The sequence below is a fragment of the Mytilus trossulus genome, chromosome 9 (genome assembly GCF_036588685.1).
Source record: "Mytilus trossulus isolate FHL-02 chromosome 9, PNRI_Mtr1.1.1.hap1, whole genome shotgun sequence".
Classification (NCBI taxonomy): domain Eukaryota; kingdom Metazoa; phylum Mollusca; class Bivalvia; order Mytilida; family Mytilidae; genus Mytilus; species Mytilus trossulus.
The window spans coordinates 48297470-48324136 of record NC_086381.1 but is presented as its reverse complement, the minus strand read 5'-3'; the positions used below and the strand labels follow the sequence as shown (position 1 = coordinate 48324136).

Below are 26667 nucleotides of genomic sequence, written 5' to 3'. Positions count from 1 at the left end.
AAGTTAGCGACCCTCTGAATTGAATGTTGAAAACCACGCCTTATAATGTCATATATATATGCCCCCTATAGAGTTCATCATAATTTCGTCGGTTATATCCGTATTTAATTCTTTTTGTAGTGTGTGTGTATTTGAAATACGGAGGTCTTGGTCATAAAAACACTGATTTTTTTTTACAATTCTCATCAAATATACCAGGATTCATTTTTTTTTTACATATCTGTTAGATAACATAAATTGTACACATTGCTATGTATGTACGATTTATAATCCACCTTTATATATTTCCAAAATAGTGTAAATTAAATTATTTAAATTTTTACCATGCATTACCTGATGAAGATCAAACAGTCTATACATCAATATACAGAAAACTCAATCAACAAAAGTCAAGTTCAGTGGTCGGATAACATGTTACTACTCAACTAGTGTCACCCGTCGTGTTTATATAGATAAATATAAATCGTTTTCTGTATTTTGGCGTTATCGAGGAAACGTTTCCTTAAAGAAACAGCGGCTTACATAAACGAAAGAAAGATTTCTAGTTGATTGATACACAAGGGATCAGATATGACTTCTAAACCATATGATAAATAAAACTATTATTCTGTAATTTTTTCAAACATATCGCTGTATAGTAGATTTACCGTCGTCAATGTATTTGATCCTTTTTCAAACATTTGTTTTATGTACGATAAAAAAATTCCGGTTGATTAACAATCAGTTATTAATTGATTAATATTTGGCATAAAAAAGAAAGTTCCAGGGAACTGAAAAAAACAAAAAACAATACGCATTGTCGTCTTGAGCTGTATTTAAGTGTCAACCATAATTTATTTGATATTACATCGAATAATAATCAAAAGTCTAAATCATTGAATGTGTGAATTACATATTGAAGAATAAAGCTAATACATGTTTTTATAATATTATCCAAAGTGTATACATGTTTTCAACAGTTTACCTTCTATTTGGTAGGACACGTGTCCTGTTTAAGTAAGCGCAAATAAAAGAATGAAAATCACGCTTAGTTCATGTAATGCAGGGGGAAATGATATGATTGTATCGTATATCTTAAACCTATTACGACTATTTTGTCTTCCAAATTGCATCGATTGTAATTAAAAAGTGGACTATGGATTAACCATGAAGTAATAACAAAACCTTTTTTATGATTTGCAAGATTACGCCTTTGATAAGCCATTGATTCTAAGGAATTTAAAAAGAGCAATGACAAATGTCCCCTTGTTAAGATTCACACCAACGTTTTAGGTTAACGATAATAAAACTTATGATGATAGAAAAGTAAGTGCTTTTATCATTATACATGTGTATAAGACAAAATCACTCTAAAATATAGATGAATATAAAAGAAAAGAATAATACTGCGAGTCAAATTACTGACAATTACAAAACCATTTTTTTTTTAAAGTTTCGTACTTTTAAAGGACAGTCAGGACCACGTATGGTATTTTCGACAGACGATGCAAAGCTTCCAGTTTTATATAATTTTGTATCCTGTATGAATACTTTTTCGTGTTCAATGTTACATTTGAAGTTACTGTATTTAAATTTTCAGTTTAACACAAAATTATGCCAATAACTATAAAAATGTAGCTAGCGCTTGGGTTTAATTTGAATAAAAGAATATCGTTGGAAACCATATTTATCAAATGAAGCTGTAAAACGTTTACTTTTGGTCAGAATAAATGATCTATTAAATGCTCTGGTAATAAACGAATCAGAGCTTAGCGGCCCAAACTGATCATAAAGTATAAAGTCATCAACATGTTACTTAAGACCTGTTTCGATATGTTTGTATACTTTGTATCATTAAAATACAAATACGCTTCATAAGGGAGACACCTCGTTTATACGAACTGATATTTGCACATAATCTCCCGAGTTAACAGCAAACTGTTTGTCATGTTCCTTTGTATTTGTATGATCATAGTGATCTTCACTTTCTTCAATAGAATTATTAATGTCATAAATATTTCCATTTTTATTTTCTGTCCCATTTTTGCAATGATTAATGTGATCATATTCCGATTGTGTCTGTACACTGTAAATGTTCGAAATGGGCTTGAGATCTGTATCTGGCTTTCTGATTTCAGCATATGCTTTATCACTATCAATAGTCTTTGATGAAGGATGTTTTGAATGAAGGCGGTGTGAATGATTCTTTTTTATCCTAAAATAAAATAAAAAAAGATTTTGATAGTGAAATAATATTTGCTTAATGCATATCATTAGATAATATGTTAAGTTAATTGATGTTATTAAGCATTATTTTATCAATGTTATCATTCTTTCCATCAAGTTCTCTCTCTGAGGTTCAACCACATCATATTTGTATAGTAACTTTAAAAATACATATATGATATACGAACTCTGACAATTGATTCCCAATTTTGTTTTTTTACAAATTTAAAGGCTACCCTCAAGATCATGTAATGCATATATTGAAAAAGAAATTATCAGGTGAAAGGATACATCAATTTGTGGTGACAGATCAGCAGGTTTTAAATAGTTCTTATGCGTAAATATTACTTTCAAAATGTGATAAATATTTGGTGCATTTTTGTATGAAATAATTACTTCTGGACCTATTTTAACAGTCGAACCCCTGCAGAATGTACTTTTTATTCTACAAAAGCTTGTTTAACTTGAAATGGAAGAGATTTCACCAAACGTAAATACCTGTTTTGTGCTGTCGGAACACTGTGAACCAGTCCGTTCTTTATCCAAATAACGGTATGTTGCAATTTTCAGCACAAGTCAGCTTAAGGTATAATTTTCACTATTTTAACTGAAGACAAAATGGCTGATTTTAATATATATAGCAATGCAGTCTTCTTGGATTGGTAGATTTAAGACTAAAGGATGATTGGTACATAAAATTAAATATATAGACCTAGTGGGCAATTTGTTTTAAATGGTCCATTAACAATTATCAAATGTGGATGTCCGAGTTCGTATAAAAGTAAGAACAAGCAGAAATATATATAAAGCTAATACATATATTATTCACATTTCTCATTATTATTTTTTGTTACGTAAAACATGCAGCCAAAATAACATTCATGAATGCTACAAAGGAAATCGATCAATAGTTGTGCTTAATCAAAATGATATTTCATTGACAATTCAAATATGTATCCACAAAAACTCAATCAAATAAGTGATTATAAAAGTTAAGCGTTTTGCTAAAATCACATCTTTGTTGTATTCGTTGTTGCAATTATGGTTGTTTTTCATCTAGTAATATTTTTCATGAACCAAAAACAAGGATACTGCATAGAAATGACACAACTTTACAAGTAAAATGCGCAAAGAAGGCAACATGACTCTTGACTAAAGATCTGAATAATTCCAATTGATCCGGAAGTATGATATGATCTTACTCTTCGTGTGACAATACGATTATAGCTGATATTGCTAGAAGAAAGACATGTTTGAACTATATATATACGAACAAACAAAATTGTTTCTGATCTTTTTAATTTTCCAAAGCATATGCTTTCTTGTTATCTACAACATATTGAAATTAAGGGAAATAATGTAGATTTAGATGTACAAATCTCTCAAATCAATTATTGATTTACAAATTATGATAACAAAAAAAAGACATGACCTCCAAATGTAGCAGATTGATTATGTCAACAAATTGAACGTCTCCTGTTAAGTATCCATCACTTGGCGAGATAATTCAAACTCAAAATATGACGACGGGAGAAAGAACACAAGAATCATATTTACAGTATTTTGAATTTAATGATATTTAAATTATCTCGATGTATTGAATCATGATTTAACATAATTAACATAGAAGGTGTATTGTATAGGATTAAAAGAATATAACCAAAGCCTACGAATCAAATGAAGTATCGACTCTAGCTGAGATTCAAACATTGATTACCATATGAACAACAGTCTGTAAATTTAATTAAAGGTCCTGATTTGAGACAATATAAAGCATCTATTGTTCGGGTTTGTACTTACCTCATACATAAAAGGACAAGTACTAATCCAGCAAAAACTACTACTGATATAAGAACTACTATTAAGGTAATATGATCTACAAAGTAAACACCACATGTAAAATCTCACATCATTATGTTACTTATTAGTCTCACGTAAAATATTACCAGAATTATTTTGTATTCAGGCCTACATCTTGCATACGGAAAAATTGTGAACCTTGGAGTACATTTTGCGGATGTTTTTTTTTTACCTCATTTGCTTTTTCTTTTCTTTTTTATTTTATTATTATCATTACTATGAAATATTTGCCACTGTACGTTAAGCAACCAACAACCAATCAATCATTATTATTATTATTATTACAGTCATGGTGTGTTATCGGTTATCGGTGACAAGATAAATTTTCTGGTGAAATTAATTACTATGGTAAAGTCTTGTATGCAATTTGTCGTATCATAATTGATTCATTTAATTATCATACATACCGCGTTCTACTTCTAAACCACCTGTAGGAACTGTTACATCAGGGTGATTGCATAACGCTGGCAAAGATTTATTACAATCTTCTACATATCGTTCTAGATTACCACTTCTGTCTATTATGGCAGCTACACAGTGATCTCGTGAACTTGTTATGTCTTAAAACATTTTGAATATGTAGACATCAAAATAGATATCATTATTTTCCTTAAGAATAGTTATCACGGTGTATATGTAATTATAGATTATACGCTCAGCCTGGTATTTTTTTTTAACCAAATAAGAATTTGAGCAGATGTTGGAAAACAGAAGACACAAAGTAGGGGGCTGTTATTTTTCAGATAGTTTTCTTAAAATTGATATCGGATTCCAAAGGTACGTAAACAAATCTTACACTGAAGAAAGACATTATACCAGATCCTACCAGAAACAAAATAGGCAAAACTTATCAACTCATCTCTGGTAAATGCAAATAAGTCTCATTCAATGGTTTCACAAAAAAAGTCATAAATGTTGCAAATTTATAAAGATATCAGAGGTATACCTTCAAACCTATGTTGCAGAAAAGAGTCTTTGAGGATTGCATTAAAAATGTTATTAAATTGCAAATCTGCACACTAAATTGGCTTTGTTTTTAAATTTCACTTAAAGATTCTCATGTTCAGTCGTTTGGTTCATAAGGGTTTTTTGTTTCTTATTTTTATATAGATTAGACCGCTGGTTTTCCCGTTTGAATGGCTTTACACTAGAAATTTCTTAGCCAGTGTGAACCAAGGCTCCATATTGAAGACCGTACTTTGACCTATAATGGTTAACTTTCATAAATTGTGATGTGGATGGAGAGTTGACAGTCATACCACATCTTCTTATATCTAGTTTTATAAATGATCTCAAATAAAAATGAAACATTGAATATTATTATTTCGTGAACAAAAAACACGGGAAATGGTGAACTTTATATCATTATTGACGCAAAATCTATTTTCCCACATATACTGCTCCGGTTCCAGATGAAAGAAATCATTAAAGGCATTTCAGCCGCAAAATGTTTTAGAAAGGTAATAACATATAAAAGCACTGGGTAGATGAATTTGGCCTTTATACCGTCATGAGATATATATATATGTCATTGAATGTACGATTTGGGCAATGTACGATTTGAATGGTTTTTTTCTGAAAGTAAATCCTCAAAAACTCGTTTGACGTAATAATTGTAGCGTGGTACTTTCAATTTATTTTGTTTTGTTTGTTTGAGAGATATTGGAAAGTACATTCAATGACATATCTCAAAACTGAAATCCTATTCTTTTTATATAATTTCAAAAATAACATACCGCTGTAAAATGTATATGTAGGACGTCTGATATCACCTAGCCAATAATACGTGTTGCTTATAAGCTGCAGCTTTTGTAGATTGGTAACAGAATACAATCCTAGTTTGCCACTAGAACAGTGCGTGTGAGACAGTGTCCATATATCATGAATTATCTCCGCCGTTTGTATGCCAGTCTTGTTCTTTTCTATAACGAAGTATAATAATAAAAAAAATAATTGCACAAAAAATACGATTTATGAACAACAAGAAACGACGAAAAGACACATACCAGATTTAAAAACACAACATAAAAAACTGGGTACTGAGACAACGTAAATAATACGGCTAGCTTATCTAACAGCAAATTGAACAACAAGTGCAAATAAAAGAACAAACCCCCGAACAATATTATAAAATGAATAACAAAAGAAATCCATTTATTTCAGCCAGGATGTCATTGATTAAAAGTACTGGAATTTTTATTTTAAACTATTATTTGCACATTGAAATTTTTACTCATAAGCAAACTTGATAAATAAGACACACAATGCCCTGTCTGATTATTTAACTTGTTATTTTTACTATTTGTTTAATTTTACATTGATCTTACCATGTTCACAAACTTGGTATAATCTTAAATCACAGCGGTTTGCCCAATAAAAGTCTGTCCCAGCACTGTTCTCTACCATTGTCAAGCAGTTCCCTATTCCTACCTCTGATTCAATTGATACTAAAACAAATAAGTAACACATTTATCTTTTAATTAGTTGTTGGCCAAAAGAAAGTGAAAAATATGTGCACAGAATCGTTTTATATGTATCGTTGATTTACTGGATATTTTGTTTTAAATTCAATTTGTCGTACAGATAAAACCGCTTTTGAAATATTCGGAAATGCTAGGAGAAGTGCCCTAGATCAGTTATAATGACACAGTAAAGAAAGAAACAGGTTTCATCCTTTATTTTAGGACAGTTCTAATCTATATAGTATATTTGTACTCTAGAATACGTTTGAATAAAAAAAAGTCTAAAGTGATTCTAAGAGTTCTCCGGTGAAACAGTTCTATGATAGATTATTTTGACAGTTCGAAAGAGAGGTTAGACTGTCCCAACTGTTGTATGGAATACACTATATACGAAACTAAAAGATGTCTGAAACATATAATAATTACAGTGAAATTGTGGAATACAGATGTGTTAGATCATCTTTTGGTTAACAGGAGTTATTATTTAGAAGCAGTAATTGTTAAGAATAATATTTGGTTAACTTAAGGGAAATATTTTGGAGGGTTGAGTTCAGAATTGTCATTGTTTCGCATTAGTTTTACAATCGACACTGATACCACATGAGCATTAAAAATAAGTTTTTACTAGTTTTGAATAAAATTCCATATATTTAATCAATTCAAAAATGAACAATTTTTAATTCACGATTAAACGAAGTTCGGTGAATGTGTTTCCTCTTATATTTAATGCGTTTCCCTCGGTTTTAGTTTGTTACCCCGATTTTGTTTTTTGTCCATGGATTTATGAGTTGTGAACAGCGGTATACTACTGTTGCCTTTATTTTATTCAATATTTTGCTATTTGTCCAATTTTTTTCTTCTTATATAATTGTATATGTTTTGTGGTAGCTGTGAGGAATGAATAAAGATAAACAACAAACCCTTTTTATATACAGCATACATAACTTCTTCATTATCATCTACACACAAACCATCATTGTCTTGAACACATGTCTTCGATTCGCATCTTTGATCATTAATTTCTACTATAGAATTTGATAACGGGCAAATACATCGGGTTTGCTGTAAAAAAATGTTTCAAGTAAAATTACAAAAATACTGAACGCCGAGGGAAATTTTGTGTATGCGTCAGACACGTGTTTCGTCTGAAAAATACTCATTATTGTCGCTCGAATAAAACACTTATAAAGTTCAAATAAAGTACGAAGTTGAAGATACTTGCTACACATAAAAGAAAAAGAAGTATAACCAAAGCCAGACAAGGAATCGGTGTGTTGCATGAAGAAAATATATTCCTTAAGATTTAAATAGTTTATAGAACTTTGTATATAATATCTACAATGTATACAATTTATTCGTCCAACGTGCTTTTTTCAATTTAATCTTCATCAGGAAAGCATATAAACTTTTTGAATTCTAAGACCAGAAAAACGTGGAGGGTAAAATGATTAACTAAAAAGGACCAAATTATTATAGTTATTTCTTAAAGCTATCTTTATTATGCTATTTAGTTCAGACTACCTGGATTCCTATATACTGATAATCACTGCAAATTTGCAAACACTCATGGACTTGTTTTCCTGCTGTTACGTACGAAAACGCCTTTTTCTGTCTGTTGACTTGAAAGCAACCTGATGAAAAAACATAGAATTAAGCTCCTCATTAAATTTTCTGTTCGAAATGAAATTTAATCGACAATTGATAGGTTTAATCATGCTTGAGGATCCTGTAAGGAAAGATTTATATAATATATCAACAGTCTGAAAAAATATTTGTCCATTGTAACTCAGGTTTTTTTCTAGTGCTTGTTTCATCAGTTTTCGCATACTGTGGGTTCATTTATTTTCGTGGATACAAAATATTGTGAATTGAGGAAAACCTGCATTTTCATGGATATAAAATTTCGTGGTTCTGTCAAAGTGTGCATACATTCCTTTTAAAAAGTTAGTAATTCGTTGAACATTTAAATTTTTGCTTCCCCTGTTCAAATGAAATCATCGAAAATTGGTATACAACGAATTTTAATGAATCCACATTATTATTCGCCCTTGCACAGATCTTGGCTGCTCTACACTTTTTTATTAACGTTTTATCTATAACGCCTGTTTGTTTTGTTCACACATCGTTCTCAATATAATGAAATTTAATGCCACTGCCCTTTATGTGAGGTGTTAAGCTAGCTATACAACAAGGTTAAATCCATCACTTTCTACATAAGAAAAATAATGTACCAAGTCAGGAGTATGACAGTTGATAATCATTCTTTTGATGTGTTGAGCTTTTGATTTTTCCTTGGAGTTCGGTAATTGTTTTATTTTACTTTTTGCAGTAGTTTTATCCACTACATAAACCGAAATTTGCTTTAATTATGTGGTAAGAGATTGTGAAATCCTCATCATTGAGATAATTTAATATGCACATACCTAAGTATTCTATCCATGGGGAATAAGTAGCTTTTGCGTCTATCCATACTGTCTGTATCACATCAGAAGCTGTTTTTACATTACTATCTTGTCCAATCAGCTTACAACTTGATTTTGCCTGCATCCATGTAAAACTGTTATTTGTGACAAATGCCTCATTGGTCTTTACTGTAAAGAATTAACAACGTTTATTAAACACATGACGATGAAAGTCATGAAAGAGGGAATGTTATAGAGAAAATTGGACTTATCCTAGTAAATGTAAAATTCTGCGTGTTCTTAATAAAAACTTTACAACTATGACCTTTAATAAGACCCAGACACTTTCGATTGGAAAGTTATATCTTTTAAACTATAACCAAAAAAATAATCTTTTGGAAGAAGTAAATAAACTAGAAAAGAAAGAACGCATGCGTCGAACTAAAACGTAAATCAAATATGAAGAATGGTTTGCTTTCTTCAGTTTTCAAACAATAAATTTAAGGATCAGGACATAAATTCCACTCTTTACCAAATAATAAAATATCCAATTTGATTTTCAGTCACCAAAGAAGATAATATATAGAAGAACACACTTATCAAACAAACCACGCTTATAATTTATTGTTTCAAACGCGCATTTTGTCTACATAAGACTCATTAGTGGTGCACTAATTAAACCAGTTAGAACGCTGAATGAAAAACGATGTTGAGGAGAACTGATAACAAAAATCTAAAATACGGCTTAGGTCATCTCTTATACAGTGAGCTAACTGTCCCTGGGAATATGAAATATAAATAAATTGAATAATTTAGCATTTAACAATCAATAAATTTACAGAAACAGAACGTATTGATGATCGTTCATGTCAAAATATAAGTGTTGACTACAAGAGTATTATTGGCGTAATATTTTATATAGATATATTAAAAGAAGATAAATGTTTAGATGACAGACGTATGAGACATTTATTTGTGCTTTCATCTTTCAATTTATCATCTCAAATATAACAATTGTAAGGAAATTTTAGTATTTTTTCCATGTATTTCTTACAAATGCGATGGTTATATAATACAATTTATAAACTTAGGGAATAACATATTACGGAAACCTGGAAAACTGATGGTCTGATACAAATAAAAAGATGTGTATTTTGGGTCAATATGTAGATGTAAAGTTTATAGTCTAAAATCTAGTGATGAAAAAAATAAGATTTTTCGCTGGTAACTCAATAGTCTAGCTCTAAAGATCAAACATACAGTGTTGTAGATGTCAAGTCTATTACTGTTTATATATGAAATATGGAAGCTGTAGACATTTGCATTAAAGGTCATAATTCAAGCGCTGTAGGCAGTTACAAAAATATAGAGTTGATGTAAAGTTGAGTACTTGAGATGTTATATACAGCGTCGAAGTAAAGTGCTGTATCTGTAACTTTCAGCGCGTTAATTATAAAGTCAACCGATGTATATAGATCAAGTCACGAGGTGTAGATTTGGATAATCTGGAAATTTAAAATCAAGCACTGGAAACGAAATATCTATCCCTGTAGAACTCAAGTCCGCCGTTTGAGAGGGAAAGTCAAGTACTCCATAAGAACGCTTAGCGCTAACAATATATGTAAACAATAATGCGCTGGGGATTAACGGCTGGCGATAAAAATGTAGAGGTGAAGCGCTGTAGATAAAAATGTAGAGGTAAAGCGCTGTAGATAGAAAATATGTCTCTAGAGATGAAACGGTTAGTAGATATAGGAAGATGTGGTATGAGTGCCAATAAGGCAACTTTCCATCCAGATAACAATTTATAAAAGTAAACCATTATAGGTCAAGGTACACCGAACAACAAGCTATAAAGGACCCCAAAATTATCTCTGGATATGATAATGGCTATGTTTTTCAAAATATATTTAGCGTCGGGATTAATCATTGCAGCACTGTGGTTTAAATCTTTAGCACAACGCGTTATATCTACAGAATTGGACTTGACCAATATAACGCCGGTCTTTGCATCTCCAGCCGTAAACGTTACAGCTATACTCTCAATTTTTAATCTACACCAACACTTAAATATATTTAAGGAATGACTGTACTATTTTTTCTGTCTATGAAGAAATAACATAAGCAATCTGGTGCACACTGAATAACGCGCGTAGCGGGTTATTTAACAGTGTGCATCACATTTTTTATGTTATTTCGAATAGACAGAAAACATATTACAATCATTTATTATATTTTAATTCTAAACTCCATTTTAAACCATAAAAAACCATGACGAAACGTTGATGACGTCACGGTCACATAGCTAAATTATGTCTATTGGCCTATAACAAAATAACGTCAGCCAATCAGAAGACCCGTTACATCCAAAATTAAATCATATACATATAAATCCACCGGGCTCGGATTAACGCGGTTTTATTTTTGTCTTATCAAAAATGCTGAAAATCCCATTTGCAGCGCTTGCGTTTACATGGAATTTGATGCAACTGTCGTATACTAGTAAGCGAGAGTTTTGGTCAGCTATTAAACCAGGTCTAACACCCCATTTTCAACATATAGAAATGCCTTTTATTATTCAGGAACATTACAGTTGTTATCCATTCGTTCGATGTGTTTGAGCTTTTGATTTTGTCATTTGATCAGGGACTTTCCGATTTGAATTTTTTGAGAAGTTCAGTATTTTTGTGATTTTACTTTTTACATCTACATTAATTGCTTTTACATCTCCATCTCAGGTTTTCCACATCTTCAGCACAGGGCTATGTATTTCCAGCGTTGGACGCTAAGCAGAACTCAACATATTTAATGCTACACCGCACGTGAGATTTTAGCGCTAGACGCTACTCTTAACATATCATTCATTTTTTTTTTAAAATACTCTTTGTCTCAGGGCTCGATCTGTTCAAAATAGTGTGAACAGAGAAAAAAAGTAAATGTTTTGTTTTATTAAACGATGTTAAGTTGGCGATGTGTTAACAAGAGTAAACAGAAGATATAGCTTAAATTTCATGCATTTACATCGCCAAGACTTACCTTTAGAATCAACTATATATACACAGAAAATAGTGAGGCTCCACAAAAAATACATGACTCGTTACATCTTTAATGGACAAACATGGCTCACAAATTACAATATAAACGACACACAATCGTTGAACTCTCAATACTTGTCATTACTACGGAAGCAATTGAGAAAGTACCACTTTCACATAATACTTTACATATTGACAGCTACATCCGTCTTTTTGTCATCACTTAGATGTACACTCATAAACCTATAAGGTTTACACTAGGCCTATATGTTATTTGCAGGTTATAATGTTTGATAATCATATGCTTAAACAATGTTCACATGTACTTTTTCTCGTGTCCGGAATAATACATGAGAGATGAAATTTACCTGTAAAAAAGATCAAGGTTTAAATATATAATTTATTCAGAAAACATGTGATTCATACAGTCTTCGTGCGTACACCTTTGCGATTATGGCAAATATAAGTAGTTTGTTTTATTGTATTACATGCAATTTATAACTTTACGGATATTCCGACGATGTTTAACATAGAAATGTACAATCTTTCTTGTCATTTAAAGAAAAAAAAAACATTTGTTCGAAAAACATTTAGTGACCCCTCCCCAATAAAAATAAAATAAAAATCAGAAAACAAACTAATAAAAAAATATTAACAATGAACAAATAAATAAACAATATCTAAATTAAATAAAACGCATTTTCTCCCTTATTTTCCTTTTTTAATACATCTTTAAATGATAGGAATAAAAGCTATATATGCCACAAAATTCCTTTAACTAAAAATATTGTATTCTAAAGTATTTAATGGATGTTTTAAATTCATTTATCTCGTCTACAATATCTTGCTTATTATTTATGTTCCACATACTGAGTGAGGTATTTGACATTCAGCATGATCGAACCAATTAAAAATATTGATACCTAAGTTTGTAACAGCAGATTACATTTTAACTTAAGGTGGTATGGGAGTCTAAAATAAAAATGATAGAATTTGTTCATACTTTGTCAAAATGTAGTATCTATTGATACATGTTCAAAAATATTATAAAAATGATAGGTCACCGTGCATTTTCTCAAGCTACAGGTTGTGACAAAATGACAAATTTTGTATGGATTATACAGGAAAAAACAACATTTTGTGAATAGAAACTAAACAAAATGATAGAATTGTAAAATAAATTAGGAAAAGATTGCTTTCAGACAATGCTTTGAGAATATCAAAAGAAAAGATAGGGTCACCGTACGTTTTTTCAGTCTAAAAGACAAAATAGGAAAATTTCATGAAGAGTCCTTCAGAAAATGCACTGTTTTAGAGTTACCTCCCCTTAAAATGCCAATTTGAAAATTTTCAAAAACAACCAAAAATAATCTACACTTGGAAAAATGGTTAGTATTTCTAAGTTATATTCTTATAAATTGGTTCTTTTAAAGGAAAATTCACATTAAATATCTGCATTCCTGCATCAAATTTTGCTAACTTGATAGAAAATGTGGACCTTAGATTCTCTGTTTTTCACAATCCAAGATGGCGAAAGACACCCATACCACCTTAATTGTTTTTTAATGGGGTATTAACTGTTAAATGAATTTTCACCGAATTTCTCACATTTGATTTGTGACATACTAAAACGTAAGTATATCCAAATTACAAAAAGTCGATATTCAAAAATTGACAAATTGACTGTGTTTCAGTATTTCGGTTGTTATTTAGTCTAGACGCTTTTATATTAACTAGCCAAGACGACGTCCGAATTTAAGGCAATATATTGAAGAATGATATGTTTTACTGTTAAAATTTAGTGAAATAAGAAATCTATTTCACATTCATCAACTAGCATTTTATTTTTTTAATCTGAAAATGAAAAAAAAGATATATGATACTTTTATTTTCAAAGTTGTACATATTTTATCCTTACAGAAGATAAAAGGGATTTCTTAAGATTTAGAGAAAAAAGAAACCAATATGAAACAGACAGTTTTATATAATCTATTAGCAATCCAAACCAGACAAGACTGTGTAACGGGATTATATGTTACAAAAAATAGATAACAACACAAACATGTCATACATTTTTTGTACATGAAATTGGTGGTGAATTAAACTACATTTTCATGAATAAAGGCGTTATATACATGTACATTACATTTTGGCATATCAACCACCCTTTTCACGTTTGCATATTCATTCAATATAACATGATTTTAAAGGTTTGCTCATAGCACATCGTTGTACGAATCTCGAAGAATAGATAACAAATCGGACGAAATATCTCATTTATCGTAATGTTTCTCAATCTCGCTGTTTCGATGGGATGGGATGTATGTTACACACTTCAATTCACAAACCTGCTTTAATTTCGAAAAAGGTATGGTTTCGTGCAAAATTCTGTTGAAGCGTTCAATATTTTAATCCTGGTACTTTTGATAACTGTTTACCCCGATGAGTCTACTCCTATAAAAAAACCCATCTTTTACTTATTATTAAAAAACCCATTTTTTTATTAATTGTTCTTGGAGCTAAAATTTAAATAGATTTTCATAAGAATTAATCTTTACGCGTTGTGGAATATTATGTATTTTACAAAAGTGACAGTCATTAATATATGTTTCATATAACTTAACCATGTTAATTATAACCTTCAAGTTCCTTCACCTATACAGTGTACCTGAAAGCCTGTTATTATATGTGGCTAACTTGTCCCATAAATATACCAATTTAAATTTTATTTTTGCAGCTAATTTATCATTTTGTTAGTTAATTATAAACGGAGGAATTATGTATCAAACAGTTGTGATCATTGTTCAGCATATATTAATTGTTCTATGATATACGTCTGGACATGACGAATTCATAAAAATTTCTGTAAGACGGGAACATACTCTTAAAATCGTTTGCAGAGCATGTAAATATTCAAACTATTTTTTAGAATTACATATGAATTCGTCTGCTTGGGTTCATATAAGTGTTTGCTTATAACATATGATATATTCATCCTATATATATAGACTTGACATCTGCGTGTGACATTAGAACTGTAAATCAACACAACTGAAATATGTACATAATGAACAATATTCTGATTACACTCATATTTACTCGAATAAAAAGAAAATACAATTTATTCAATGGAATTTCTTTATTGATATGGTTCATAAATTGAATCAAATCGTTAAAGATACTTGTTTTTCCTATTGACATCCAAAGAAAGAACACATTGCTTATAACTCTTGAAATAACTATAATATAATAAACAGTAAATATGTTTTTTTCTATCACAAGATATGGATATCCTCCAAAACTAATTATTATCACATTCGATAATTAAACTCCGTTTATAAGTCTTTACTTTATGATGTGTCAACAACCTCAATGACTTGACTGTAACCCATGGAATCGCAAATAAACAAGTTCTCTCCTGTTTCTGATTCGTTTGAAAATTCGTATTCATTTTCTTCCTCGATTATTACATTCTGCATTGTGTCATACGTACTTCCGTCTGGGTTTTCTCGATTACGCCGATGGTCTATATGATCGTATGTGTCCTCTGGTGTAGAGGGCACTGGTGTTTGATTGGTGCTTCCTTTTCGATTAGTTGACTTTTTAACCTTTGCATAAACCACACCCTTTCCAGGCGCTGAATTATTTTGAGAATTTGCAGGTAGTCTCTTCATTCTACAATTGACAAAACGTATGAAATATCATATACATTTAGATTTATTGATTCAGTACACATGTCACATGTGAGCAGATACGGTTTAATCCAACCAAAAGCTTGTGAAGCTTAAAATAAGCATGATTCATTTGGGATAAAAGATGTAAGGATAAAAAAAAACCGAGACAAAAAACAAAACAGTAAAACCAAAATCTTTTAATTGAGAAAAGTACCACTTTATATAATTCTTTTCATAATTAAATAATCAATTTCCCCCCACCTTAGTCGCAATATATCAACTTCACCTGCATATGATATACATTTCCAAACTTATTTGGTATTAAGTGCTTGTAGCTGCTACTCAGACTCATTGTTTGAACAGAAAGTTGATGAAACAAGGGAATGTCAAAGAACGTCTCAACCTTTAAAAAAAAATCATCACAAGATACCTAATCCTTGTTTTATATTCTAAATCAACTTCAAAATAATACCCGATGGTCTTGAAGTTTAGATTCTTAGCACTGACGTTGTTTATCATCTATATAACGTGTTATGTTATACATTTGTTTCTTTTTGGTAAATTCTTGTATTTTTATTTTTCATTTGTGCTTTATCTGTTTCTTTGTTAAATATTTCGTTTGTTTTTATAGTGATTAAGATTATAACACAATGTTGACTGCTGTATCCCTATTTTAATATATTTACCTATTATGTCTGTTTGTTTTGTACCTACATCGTTGTCAATATAATGGAATATAATGTCATACAAGTGAGAGATTATGCTAGCTATAAAACCAGGTTCAGTCCACCATTTTCTACATATAAGAAAATGCCTGTACCAAATCAGGTATATGACAGTTCTTATCCATTCTAGTGATGAGATTGAGCTTTTGATTTTGACATTTTATTCGGGACTTTTGTTTTGAATTTTCCTCAGAGTTTGGTAGTCTTGCGATTTTACTTTTTTTTTTACTTTCTGTGCTCCTTGAGAAAATGCTATAAATGGACGATATGAAGAATAAATTATATAAAAATAAAGAATGATCACAATAAACAAAAAAAAACACGCTTTAGTCCCGTCATGTACGTTAAAGAAGAAACAAGATCGAGAGAACCTTTTCTAGTCAATGTGTGGATATTGATTATATGCTTTTTCCTATTCGTTCTATTGAAAAGCAGTTTTATCAAAATTTCCGTTTCATCAACAATGGAAAATATTAAGTGACAAACACCAAGTGACATCTTCACACACAAAATATCTATATGTGCGGATATACAACCTCGTGAAAGGTCAAAGACTGGTTCGCTCATCCAGCTTTTTCAGAAGGGTTCATGTTGCTCATTCTTTAGATTTCTGGGTAGTGTTTATAGTCTGATGAATGTCTGTTCGTTTTCAGTTTAGTTCAGGCCTTGTGGTCATGAAACTTTCGAGTCAGTTTTTGTACTCATACTTGAAAGTAAAAATCAAATTGAATTTCATGTTTCGAGCATGATTTTTGTGCTAAGAGCACTGAGCAAAGTTTTATGCCTTCAGGGCCAGGTCTTGTCTGTTTCTCTGTGACAAATTTAGTGTTTTATTATCCTCTTGATTATTTATTTTATGTATTGTATATAAAACCGAAAATATAGGTAGTTCCTGTCAGTGAAACGGTTTCTTAATTATATATAACTCATTTTATAGCTCAATTTGCGCAATGGGTTTTGCTCACTGTGGCTACATTTTATGTCATTTAGAAATGTTCCATTGGCAATCGTACCCCGTCTTCAAGTGTATTTTCACAATACATTTTACTCTTTCCTTTAGTATATTCAGTCTTACTATCTGAAATTATAATCCGTTTTGTCAAACACCTAAGTAATAATAGATTTTAAAATAGATATTTATTGCAACATGTGCAAGTTTCATATTCCAGCGACTACCTGTGTAGTTCGTTTGCAGTTTGTCAGGTTTAAACTACAATTTTCTTCAACATGTCTTGTACCACGTCAGAACTTTGTTTTGTCGGTTATTGTGAACTGTGCCTTTTTGAATTTACATAGGAGTTCGGCATTTTTGATATACCTTTTTATCGTACAGTTTACTAGTTTTCAAATCCATATATACGTGACTGTATAAGCCCTTTCTTTGCCCTTACTAATTAGCTGGAATGAAAATACCTAATATGTTTTAACTTTTAATATACACTAGAAACGTTACCGAAACCATATATATACTATTTTATAAAACTGATCATATTATACCAACCTTATGCAAACAATAATTATTGCAAGAACCACTAGAAATGTCAGACTTGATACAGCTATCAATCCAATACGAATCAAATCTGCAAGATAGTTTTAAAATGATCAAAACTAAACTGATTTTCTATTTGATTAGACATAAGAAGATGTGGTATGAATGCCAGCTCTCCAAACGCGCGCCTGTCACTAATACAATTTTAATCCAGGTTTCTTTGATGAGTTTATCTATCAAACGTTTAAGAAACATTGTGTAAAAAGTAATCCAATATGACAGAAATCTGCAAAATATTGTTGCATAATAATCAAATTTAACTTATTTTGTATAGAAATATAAATAATTACAGGTGATATAAGTGCCAAATCTCAACCCAAGACACAATGTGTAAAAGTTAAATATTATAGGTCAAAGTACGACCTTAAACACCAGGCTTCTCTCACACCGAACAGCAAACTATAAAAGGTTAAACCCAATTAAAGAAACATATTAACAAAAACAAAACATTGAACGAATAAATTGGATCTATGACACATTATGATTAAAATAATACTGTTTTTATGTTGGGCATTTCCTTGTATATCATTGTTATGTAATGGCTGTTATATAACATGTATCTCTCTATTATACATTTTCTAATACAAGATAACAACACTTTATAATTTATATTTCTTATTTACCTTCATCTGCGTCGCTAACAACCGAATATTTAGAGGCCATAGATGGATAAGAACCAAAAATGTTAAAAACTGTATTATAATAAAAAGACCTCCAATAATACATGTAGCAAAAGCCTTTTTAAGGGCTTACGATACATTTTTAATCCCATGGTGATTTCTTCATACAGTATCAAGTCAAATGTAATTCTGAGAAGTGGATTCAATTTACTCTATTGCAAGCTTATGATTTAAATCACTTGAAAATGCATCTTTTACCGAAATAAAGCAGTTTTACGTCGCCAACAATATTATTTTAGGATAACCATGTCATTAATTCCACTGTATCGTATGCCCTTAAGGCAAAATTTTCCTGCTATAACTGTTCATGCTTTTCTTAAGCGTAAGCTGACACATAAATTATATAACTACTGTATAGTAATTGTGTTTTCATTAGATTACATTTATGCTTAAAATTAACCCAAATATGCAATGATCCGAATAGTCGAAGATAAATAGATGAAATAGAAAAAAGGCTGGATGACAATTTATATAAAGAAAGTCAAGATGAACTTATATAAACCCCCCTCACCCTTAAAAATCAAATACTAGTAATAGCTTTCTAAGAATAATATTAGAACTTACTTTTAGTTGAACTCTGACCAGCAGTCACTCCATATTGATCTTTTGATATCATTTTATTTCCATTCTGTTCTGTCTTTGGCTCCCCAGTTGGAGCTTGGGAGGTTAGTATTTCTCTTCCAGTGGAATCATCCTGTGGACTATATGATGGAGTTACGCACAGACCTGGGAGTTTTTGATGACATCTGATGGGAAATCTTTCCAGATAGCCATTGTCCTGAACTCTTACAGCGACACAATATTCTGGGTTTGTAACTAAAATATAGATGTAAATTAAACATTTAATTCAAACTTAGGTACAACTACAAAGAAGAAAAAACACGAAAAAACGAACCACCATAGAAATGAAATATCTTTACCGCCAATTCTCCTATGACAGAATATTCAAGTCATTTTTAAAAAACTTGTTCCTTGCCATTCATGGTGTAAACTGTAGCTTAAACTCGTTATTATTAATTTTCCTATGATTATTTTTTCCTGAAGTAGTTTCCCCTAAAATCACGTTTCAAGAAATTGCGCCATGGTAACAAACAACTATTTTAAACACATAATGTGAATCAAGGTTAGCAAATACAGTAGTTGCTGCATATGTTTACATGCATGTTAGATGTTATGTAAATCTTTGAAGTTTTTAAAAAGAAAATTTTATTAACAATTCATTTGTATATTTTTAATCCCATAACATGGACGCTTACGTTGTTCTTGAATCCACCTTCTCGTGTTAGACAACCAATATGTCCCGTCGTCTGTAAAATGAGTGCTATCGGGCATCATACTGTAACGGGCTAACATGTATGAGTCCGGGCACGTTTGGAATGAACTTATCCATGACAAGCGTGAATATGACTGTGGATAGAAGGTATTGGAATAAACGCTTTCTGTGAAGTAAAAAATAAATAAATTAATAAACCAAATATAAAACTAATGATATGTGGCATGTTTTTCTTGTGGAGAGTTGTTTTATTGGCAATCATAATACATCTTCTTTTTTTATATTGTCAAAAGAATAACTATCAAAAAGAGTTGATTTTTTTAAGCAACTTTACGGCCTTTAACAATTAAAATACCGTATAGTCGATATGGAAAATATAAGACAATTAAAACGTGAAAACTGATATAACAAACACCCGGTTCATATAGTCAATTGTTACACGATTTCAAAAAAAATCCCAGCAAATTTCATCAACGTGTATTACCTACAAAGATTACCCTGTTCAATGAAAGGATAACAGGAATATAATTTCTTCTACGTAAATATGCCGATGATAAAATTGAATGTGTCAAAGAGACAACAACCCGATCAAAGAGCAGAAATTAGCCAAATCCGATGATGTTTGTATAAATGAATTTCTCATTATGTTCTTTTAAAGTGTTTAATTTGTCAACGAGATTTTCTGACAGGATTCATATTTTTTAAACGATAGGAATTTACCAGATATGTGCATGTTAAGGATTAATCTTCCCATATTTATGATCGTTCCTCCGTCCAGTAGTAAAAAACTTGGTCAAACTTTAATTGTGAAGACTTTCAAAAGCCTTAAAAGCACAAAACTGACCGATACGTAAATGTAAAAGGTACTATAATAAAGTCTAATGAATTTGATAAAGATTGTATACATTGTACTTACTAGAAAGGCAAAGTCGATGAAGTTGTGTTGAACATTTCAGTGCTAGGAAATATGATGAACCGGGTATAATAGAAATAGCCAGACAGTTTCCAAAACCATTTGCTTCACTGATGGTTGCTACTCAATTAAGAAATAAATATATTGAAAACCAGCACACTACATGCATGATATACTCGAGTTTAGAAAGAATAAAAAACAATCATCCCAAAACACTTGCCATTTTTGGCTTTGCATATGCTGACATTATGTTAACTAGCATTGTCTAAAATAAATAGATCCTTACACAATAATATAACTGTTTTAAAATTTACGACTGCATAAATTACCACAATTAAGAAAGTCATTTGTGCAAAGCCTCGAGGTAACCGGATTTAGATCTTTTATTATCAAGGATATTTAATGTCAGCATAACTCCTCAGACGGTGATATAAAACATCCTCTCTTTTCCATAACACTGTACTAATGAAGACTCGTATTTTTTTTTTAATAACAAACTCAAAATACTTTACATTTTGATATCATATATTTGAATATCGGCTACCTTACTAATGCTTCGATAGCATAGAGTAACGTTATAAACAGTTAAGGTGGTATTGGAGTCTACATAAATAATAATAGAATTTGTTACTTCTTTGATACATTTAAGCGGGAATGTTAAAAAATAATCAAAATATTAGCACTTCAACAATATCTACTTTGTGATGATTTAAAACAAAAATTACATGGTCCTTGTAATATATATAACACTATTTCAATAAACGTTGTTTTTAAATTACCTTTTTTATAAACAGAAAAGAAACAGGAGTCTTTCGGAACACCTTGTTTTCCACAAAACGTATCTGGATCACCGCGGCATTTAACCGGGTATATATTACAAGGACTTCTAATGAAGTGAGAGTTCCACTCGATATTACTTAGGCATATACACTTGTGTTGCTGAAAAAAGACGAAATAGATATCTGAAAAGTAACAGAGTTTTAAACTACATGTTTTACACACACACACAAATGCGTGTGTATATATTTCCTTGTAGAGGATAAAAAAGGATGAAACTTGCATCTTAAATTGTAAATATAATAAAATTTTGGATGCTTACTATTAAAAATGCCTCTTACTTAATGCATTTTTTTCATGAAAATTGCATGTCTTCAAATCCACTCAAACTTAAATTTTGATTTGATTTCATAAGTACGTATCACATAAGAGAATGACTCTTTCAACACTGACAGTCAGTCTTCATAGTTATATATATTACCTTTAAGCCGATGAATTTAAATCCTTGGCAATACAACAAGCAATCGGATAACTGTGTTCCTTCTTTCACTTTTACACTTTTTGCTTCCTTTACCCGTTCTTTCTGCAGTTCAAAACAACCTTTTATAAAATGATATTTACTTTGTAAAAAGTTATTACAAGTTTTACATTAACAATTTCTTCATAATTTGTACTTTTGGCTATAACAGTTTACATTTGTTTCTTCAAATTTTGACTCATTAAAGCACCCATACCACATCTTCTTATATCTATATGATAGATTTAGAAAAAAAACCCACATTAAACGCATTCTAATAAATCAAATTTCATTTTAATAACCAATTTAGTTCTACATTAACATTATGTTTAAAGTTTCGTTTGTCAATTGCTACGTAGAACAAATATGAACTGAATATAACCATGACCTTGTGAACAAAACTTTCTTTTAAATATGACGTTCTCTTTCTATTTGTTTCCAATAGAACATGGAGTGCCCATGTTTGACGTAGCTAACTCTTGGTTTTCCTCATTGTTGAAGGCTGCGTGAATTTTTTTATACATGTTTTGTTTTCATGAACATATTAACATGCGGTATGGGTTGTTGAAAACCGTACTATGACCTATAGCTGTTAATTTTGATGTCATTTGGTCTGTTGTTGAAGGTGATAGCATTGGCAATCATACCACATCACTATAAAAGTCGTGTTTAGAAATTAAACACTTGTGTTACATGTTAGATCTAAACGTGTTTAGGATTATGTTTAATTTGTCAGTAAGCACATACTATTTAAACATGATTTGAATTTAACCACTTTTAATGTGTTTAAAAATGAAAGTGTTTAGAAATTAAACACATATTTCCAAGCACGATTCTAAACACAATCATAAACACATTGTTCTGAGACATATTTAGACCTAAATATGCTTAGAAATGTGTTTATGGTCTATACACCATTGTTCAGTGTATATATAATGCTTTTTGTGAAATGGTGAATAAGGTAACGTCAACCCATGATTAAATGAGCATAAATCCTGACATGAAGAATTATTTCTGAAATTTCATATTACCTAGATATTCTACCCAAGGTAGAAATGTAGCAGTCCCATGTGTCCACATTAGACGAGAGGTAACGGTCAACTCGTTTATTTGCACATGCGTAGACTCAACTTTAAATAGGGTGCAGAGTTTCCTGGCTTCAAACCACGTGTAATTTCGACTGGTTATATACACACGTAAAGGTTCATCTGAGAATAAATATAAACTCTTATAGTAGAATAACTGAAATAAGATATTGAACAAAAAGCACATATTTACTTAACTGAGCATCTGACATCACCTCCAGTTTTTAGTAGGGTTCGTTTTCTCTATCCGTAGTTTTCTACGTTGTGTTTTGTTCTTTTTTATTCGTTTTTCGCCATAGCGTTGTCAGTTTATTGTTCGAATATCATTTTGATATCTTTCGCGTCTCTCTTTTACTGACATAGAGAACACTGCATTCGATGCTTAAATAATGTTGAAGGCCGTACTGTGACCTATAGTTGTTTTAAATATCTGTGTCATTTTGGACTCTTGTGGAGAGTTCTCTCATTGGCAATCATACAATATCTTCTTTTTTTATATTTCTACACTTGAGTATAAATGAGTATAGTTTGATATACATTTAACACATAATTTCGTGCAGACGCAACATAAATTTGTTCAAATAGTATATTACTATATACTACAAGGAGGTACAGTAACGGCATTAACACAAATGTTAACCAACATACATGTACCAAACGACTGAATGGCTATGGATTTTTTTTTGGAAAAAAAAGTTTGTTTCCAGCAGAGACATATATACACATGTGTATATATGTCTCTGTTTCCAGTTTTTGGAGAAAAAAATAATTTGTTTCTGACCCTGAGAAAAAAATGATTGTTTCACCCTCAGCTGCCACTATATGTAATGCTAAAATTTGAATGTATGTGCCTGTCCAGTTGTCGTTAATTTCTGTGTTACATATTTGTTTTTCGTTCATTTTTTGTACATAAATTAGTCTGTTAGTTTCTTCGTTTGGATTGTTTTACATTGTCATTCCGGGGCCTTTTAAAGCTGACTATGCAATATTGGCTATTGTTGAAGGTTGTACGGTTACCTATAGTTGTTAATTTAAAACAAAAACAAAATGTTTTCGACTTGTCGCCAAAAAAATAGATTGTTTTTCGCCGAAGGCGAAACAAAAAGTTTGTCTGAAAAAAAAACCCCATAGCCTTCAACAATGAGCAAACCCACACAATGCACGTAGTCAGTTATAAGATACCAAGAAATGGCAAACAATGTAAAACAATTCAAACAAAACAATTACGGTCTAATATTCAAGTTCTGTATCCCCATCTTCCTGAACATGATTTGAATATTTGCCAATGAACATTAACACCAATGGACGTCTATCCTAATAACTTTAACCTGAAATGATGTTTTTCCTCAGTAATACGATTTATCTAAAAATCCTTTCAACAGCTTAATATCAGATAGCTAACATGTTTAAACCCGACACATTTGTATGCATGTGCCTGTCCCAAGCCAGGAGCCTGTAACTCAGTGGTTGTCGTTTATTTCTGTGTTACATATTTGTTTTTCGATCATTCTTTGTACATAAATAAGGCCGTTAGTTTTCTCGTTTGGATTGTTTTACATTGTCATTCCGTGGCCTTTTAAAGCTGACTACGCAATACGGGCTATTGTTGAAGGTTGTACGGTTACCTATAGTTGTTAATTTCTGTGTCATTTGGTATCTTGTGAAGAGTTGTCTCATTTGAAATCATACCACATCTTCTTTTTTATTGAAAATATAAAATATATTGTCCAACGGTATAACGTACGTACGACCGTAGTAAAATCGCACGCGTATAGGTATACTCATACAGGTCAAAAAGAGACAGAGAAAAAAAAGAATAGCACTGTTCTATTTACTACTACGATTGTCTGTGCGTTTGACAGAAGGTTGCTATGAAAAACAAAAATCAAAAAATCAAAAAAAATCGTAAAAATGCTTCTTTAAAAACGAATTCGATCTAATCAAAATGCAAATAAGAAAAAAACTTACCCTTTAGAGTATTAACTAAACCAAAAATAAAAGTCACAACGCAGAATGCTAAACCATGCCATGGCATAACATACGCCATAACTACTAAATATGTTGTTACAAGTGCTGTCACCCCATTTATTATTAATTATGTTCAAAATCGGAAGTTAGTGCTTATCTCATCAATTTCCTTTAATAGGTTTACTTTATTTATAAGAAAAATACATGCAATTATATCTTGTTTCCTGTATAATTGAGATGTTAAATATTATTTTGTATACAATTTAAAAAATGTTTCTACGTATCTCAAAAAGTATATGTTTGAAATCATTTTTGCCTATAAATGTATTAAGGAAAAAATAATGTGTATGGATAAAATGAATGCAGTATTAAATACGACGATGAGAAAAAAATTTAAAACAAAAGTAAATAAAAAAACCATCCGTTTACTTTAGACAGTCCTTGCCCTAACCGACCTATAGAAATGGAAACGAATTTCATCAAAACTTATAGTTGTATGTTTGATGGATGTTTGCTTACCGTTAAGTGACAACTATTTCATGTAAATTATATAACGATAATTAAAAAAAATCGTGCATTAGGTAAATTCTAAAAGCAGATTGACCAGGACAATCGCGAATGTCGACTACCATTATGAAAGGGGACATGGTGAATAGTGACACAGTTATGCCTTTCCACATGCCACAATCACAGTCACTAAGCGTTCGTGGAACGGTTATGTAGCTTGCAGACGAAATACGACGAAATGGGATTGATGTCCGCATTCCAACTTGTCACGGCTATTTACATTCGTCAAAACCAACCAGACAGCCAATTTTAACGGGGTTGTCTACCGTCCATTTGGGGTCCATGTCATTTGCTTACAATGAATTCTCAGATAAGAGTTAACAAATCACCATTTTGACTCTGATCAGTGACACCACCATGGCCTTTGATACATTTCAGCAGGATTTATTAGTAACTAAGACCCCGTTTACTCTGGCAACGAAATTGAATCGAGCTTTATTTGAATCGATCTTAAAAAGACCAGTTCGATCTTATTTAATCTAGTGCGTTTACACTACAACATAAAAAGAACCGGTCTGACCTTTATTTTCCCATCTAAATATAACAAACACCTGAACAAAGATCGATCGAGATCGATTCAAGCGTTTACACCAAAAAAAATATCGATTCAAATAATATCGATCTTTTTTAAAACCACTTCTAGAGGTAGACTTTTTAAGTCCTATTGAAGATCGATCTTACCCGTTTACACTGGACCAATGATCGATTTTTTTTGTCAGTGTAAACTGGGTCTTATTTTGTAAGCATATAGATATAGGAAGATGTGGTGTGAGTGCCAATGAGACAACTCTCCATCCAAAAAACAATTTAAAAAGTAAACCATTATAGGTTAAAGTACGGCCTTCAACACGGAGCCTTGGCTCACACCGAACAATAAGCTATAAAGGGCCCCAAAAATTACTAGTGTAAAACCATTCAAACGGGAAAACCAACGGTCTAATCTACATAAAGTTCAGAAGGGGTCCTCGGTGACCG

General features: G+C 31.1%; 2 protein-coding genes across 3 annotated transcripts; both read right to left on the bottom strand.

Moving 5' to 3' along the window:
- Nucleotides 1-466: 466 nt before the first annotated feature.
- LOC134683037 (uncharacterized) lies at nt 467-12530 on the bottom strand. Of its 2 annotated transcripts, none has more exons than XM_063542058.1 (9): nt 11966-12530; nt 8951-9118; nt 8049-8158; nt 7448-7589; nt 6393-6512; nt 5802-5987; nt 4473-4625; nt 4006-4081; nt 467-2194 (listed from the first exon to the last, which is right to left on the bottom strand). In XM_063542058.1, the coding sequence occupies exons 1-9, from the start codon at nt 12018-12020 to the stop codon at nt 1852-1854; spliced, it is 1353 nt and encodes a 450-aa protein (XP_063398128.1). In that variant the 5' UTR covers nt 12021-12530; the 3' UTR covers nt 467-1851. The 2 variants fall into 2 exon arrangements, with proteins under 2 accessions (XP_063398128.1, XP_063398129.1); XM_063542059.1 differs by lacking the exon at nt 467-2194 and adding an exon at nt 2703-2812.
- Nucleotides 12531-15101: 2571 nt separating this feature from the next.
- On the bottom strand, nt 15102-25248 carry LOC134684701 (uncharacterized). Its single transcript, XM_063544006.1, has 9 exons — nt 25126-25248; nt 23104-23280; nt 22037-22155; nt 21558-21717; nt 20782-20898; nt 19849-20031; nt 19157-19408; nt 17865-17943; nt 15102-15639 (listed from the first exon to the last, which is right to left on the bottom strand). Exons 1-9 carry the CDS (start codon nt 25202-25204, stop codon nt 15315-15317), a joined length of 1491 nt encoding a protein of 496 aa, XP_063400076.1. The 5' UTR covers nt 25205-25248; the 3' UTR covers nt 15102-15314.
- Nucleotides 25249-26667: the final 1419 nt, after the last annotated feature.

What these genes read in the sequence shown, in the direction of transcription:
- LOC134683037 (XM_063542058.1), bottom strand. Translation starts at nt 12,020, where the DNA reads ATGTATTTTTTGTGGAGCCTCACTATTTTCTGTGTATATATAGTTGAT. An exon ending in CCCATGGATAGAATACTTAG is followed by an intron (nt 8,159 to 8,950) that starts GTATGTGCATAT and finishes TTTTTTCATCAG; the next exon opens with GTTGCTTTCAAGTCAACAGA. An exon ending in ATCAGTATATAGGAATCCAG is followed by an intron (nt 7,590 to 8,048) that starts GTAGTCTGAACT and finishes ATTTTTTTACAG; the next exon opens with CAAACCCGATGTATTTGCCC.
- LOC134684701 (XM_063544006.1), bottom strand. Translation starts at nt 25,204, where the DNA reads ATGGCGTATGTTATGCCATGGCATGGTTTAGCATTCTGCGTTGTGACT. An exon ending in TTTAGTTAATACTCTAAAGG is followed by an intron (nt 23,281 to 25,125) that starts GTAAGTTTTTTT and finishes ATTTATTCTCAG; the next exon opens with ATGAACCTTTACGTGTGTAT. An exon ending in CTTTTCTGTTTATAAAAAAG is followed by an intron (nt 20,899 to 21,557) that starts GTAATTTAAAAA and finishes TTAATTGAGTAG; the next exon opens with CAACCATCAGTGAAGCAAAT.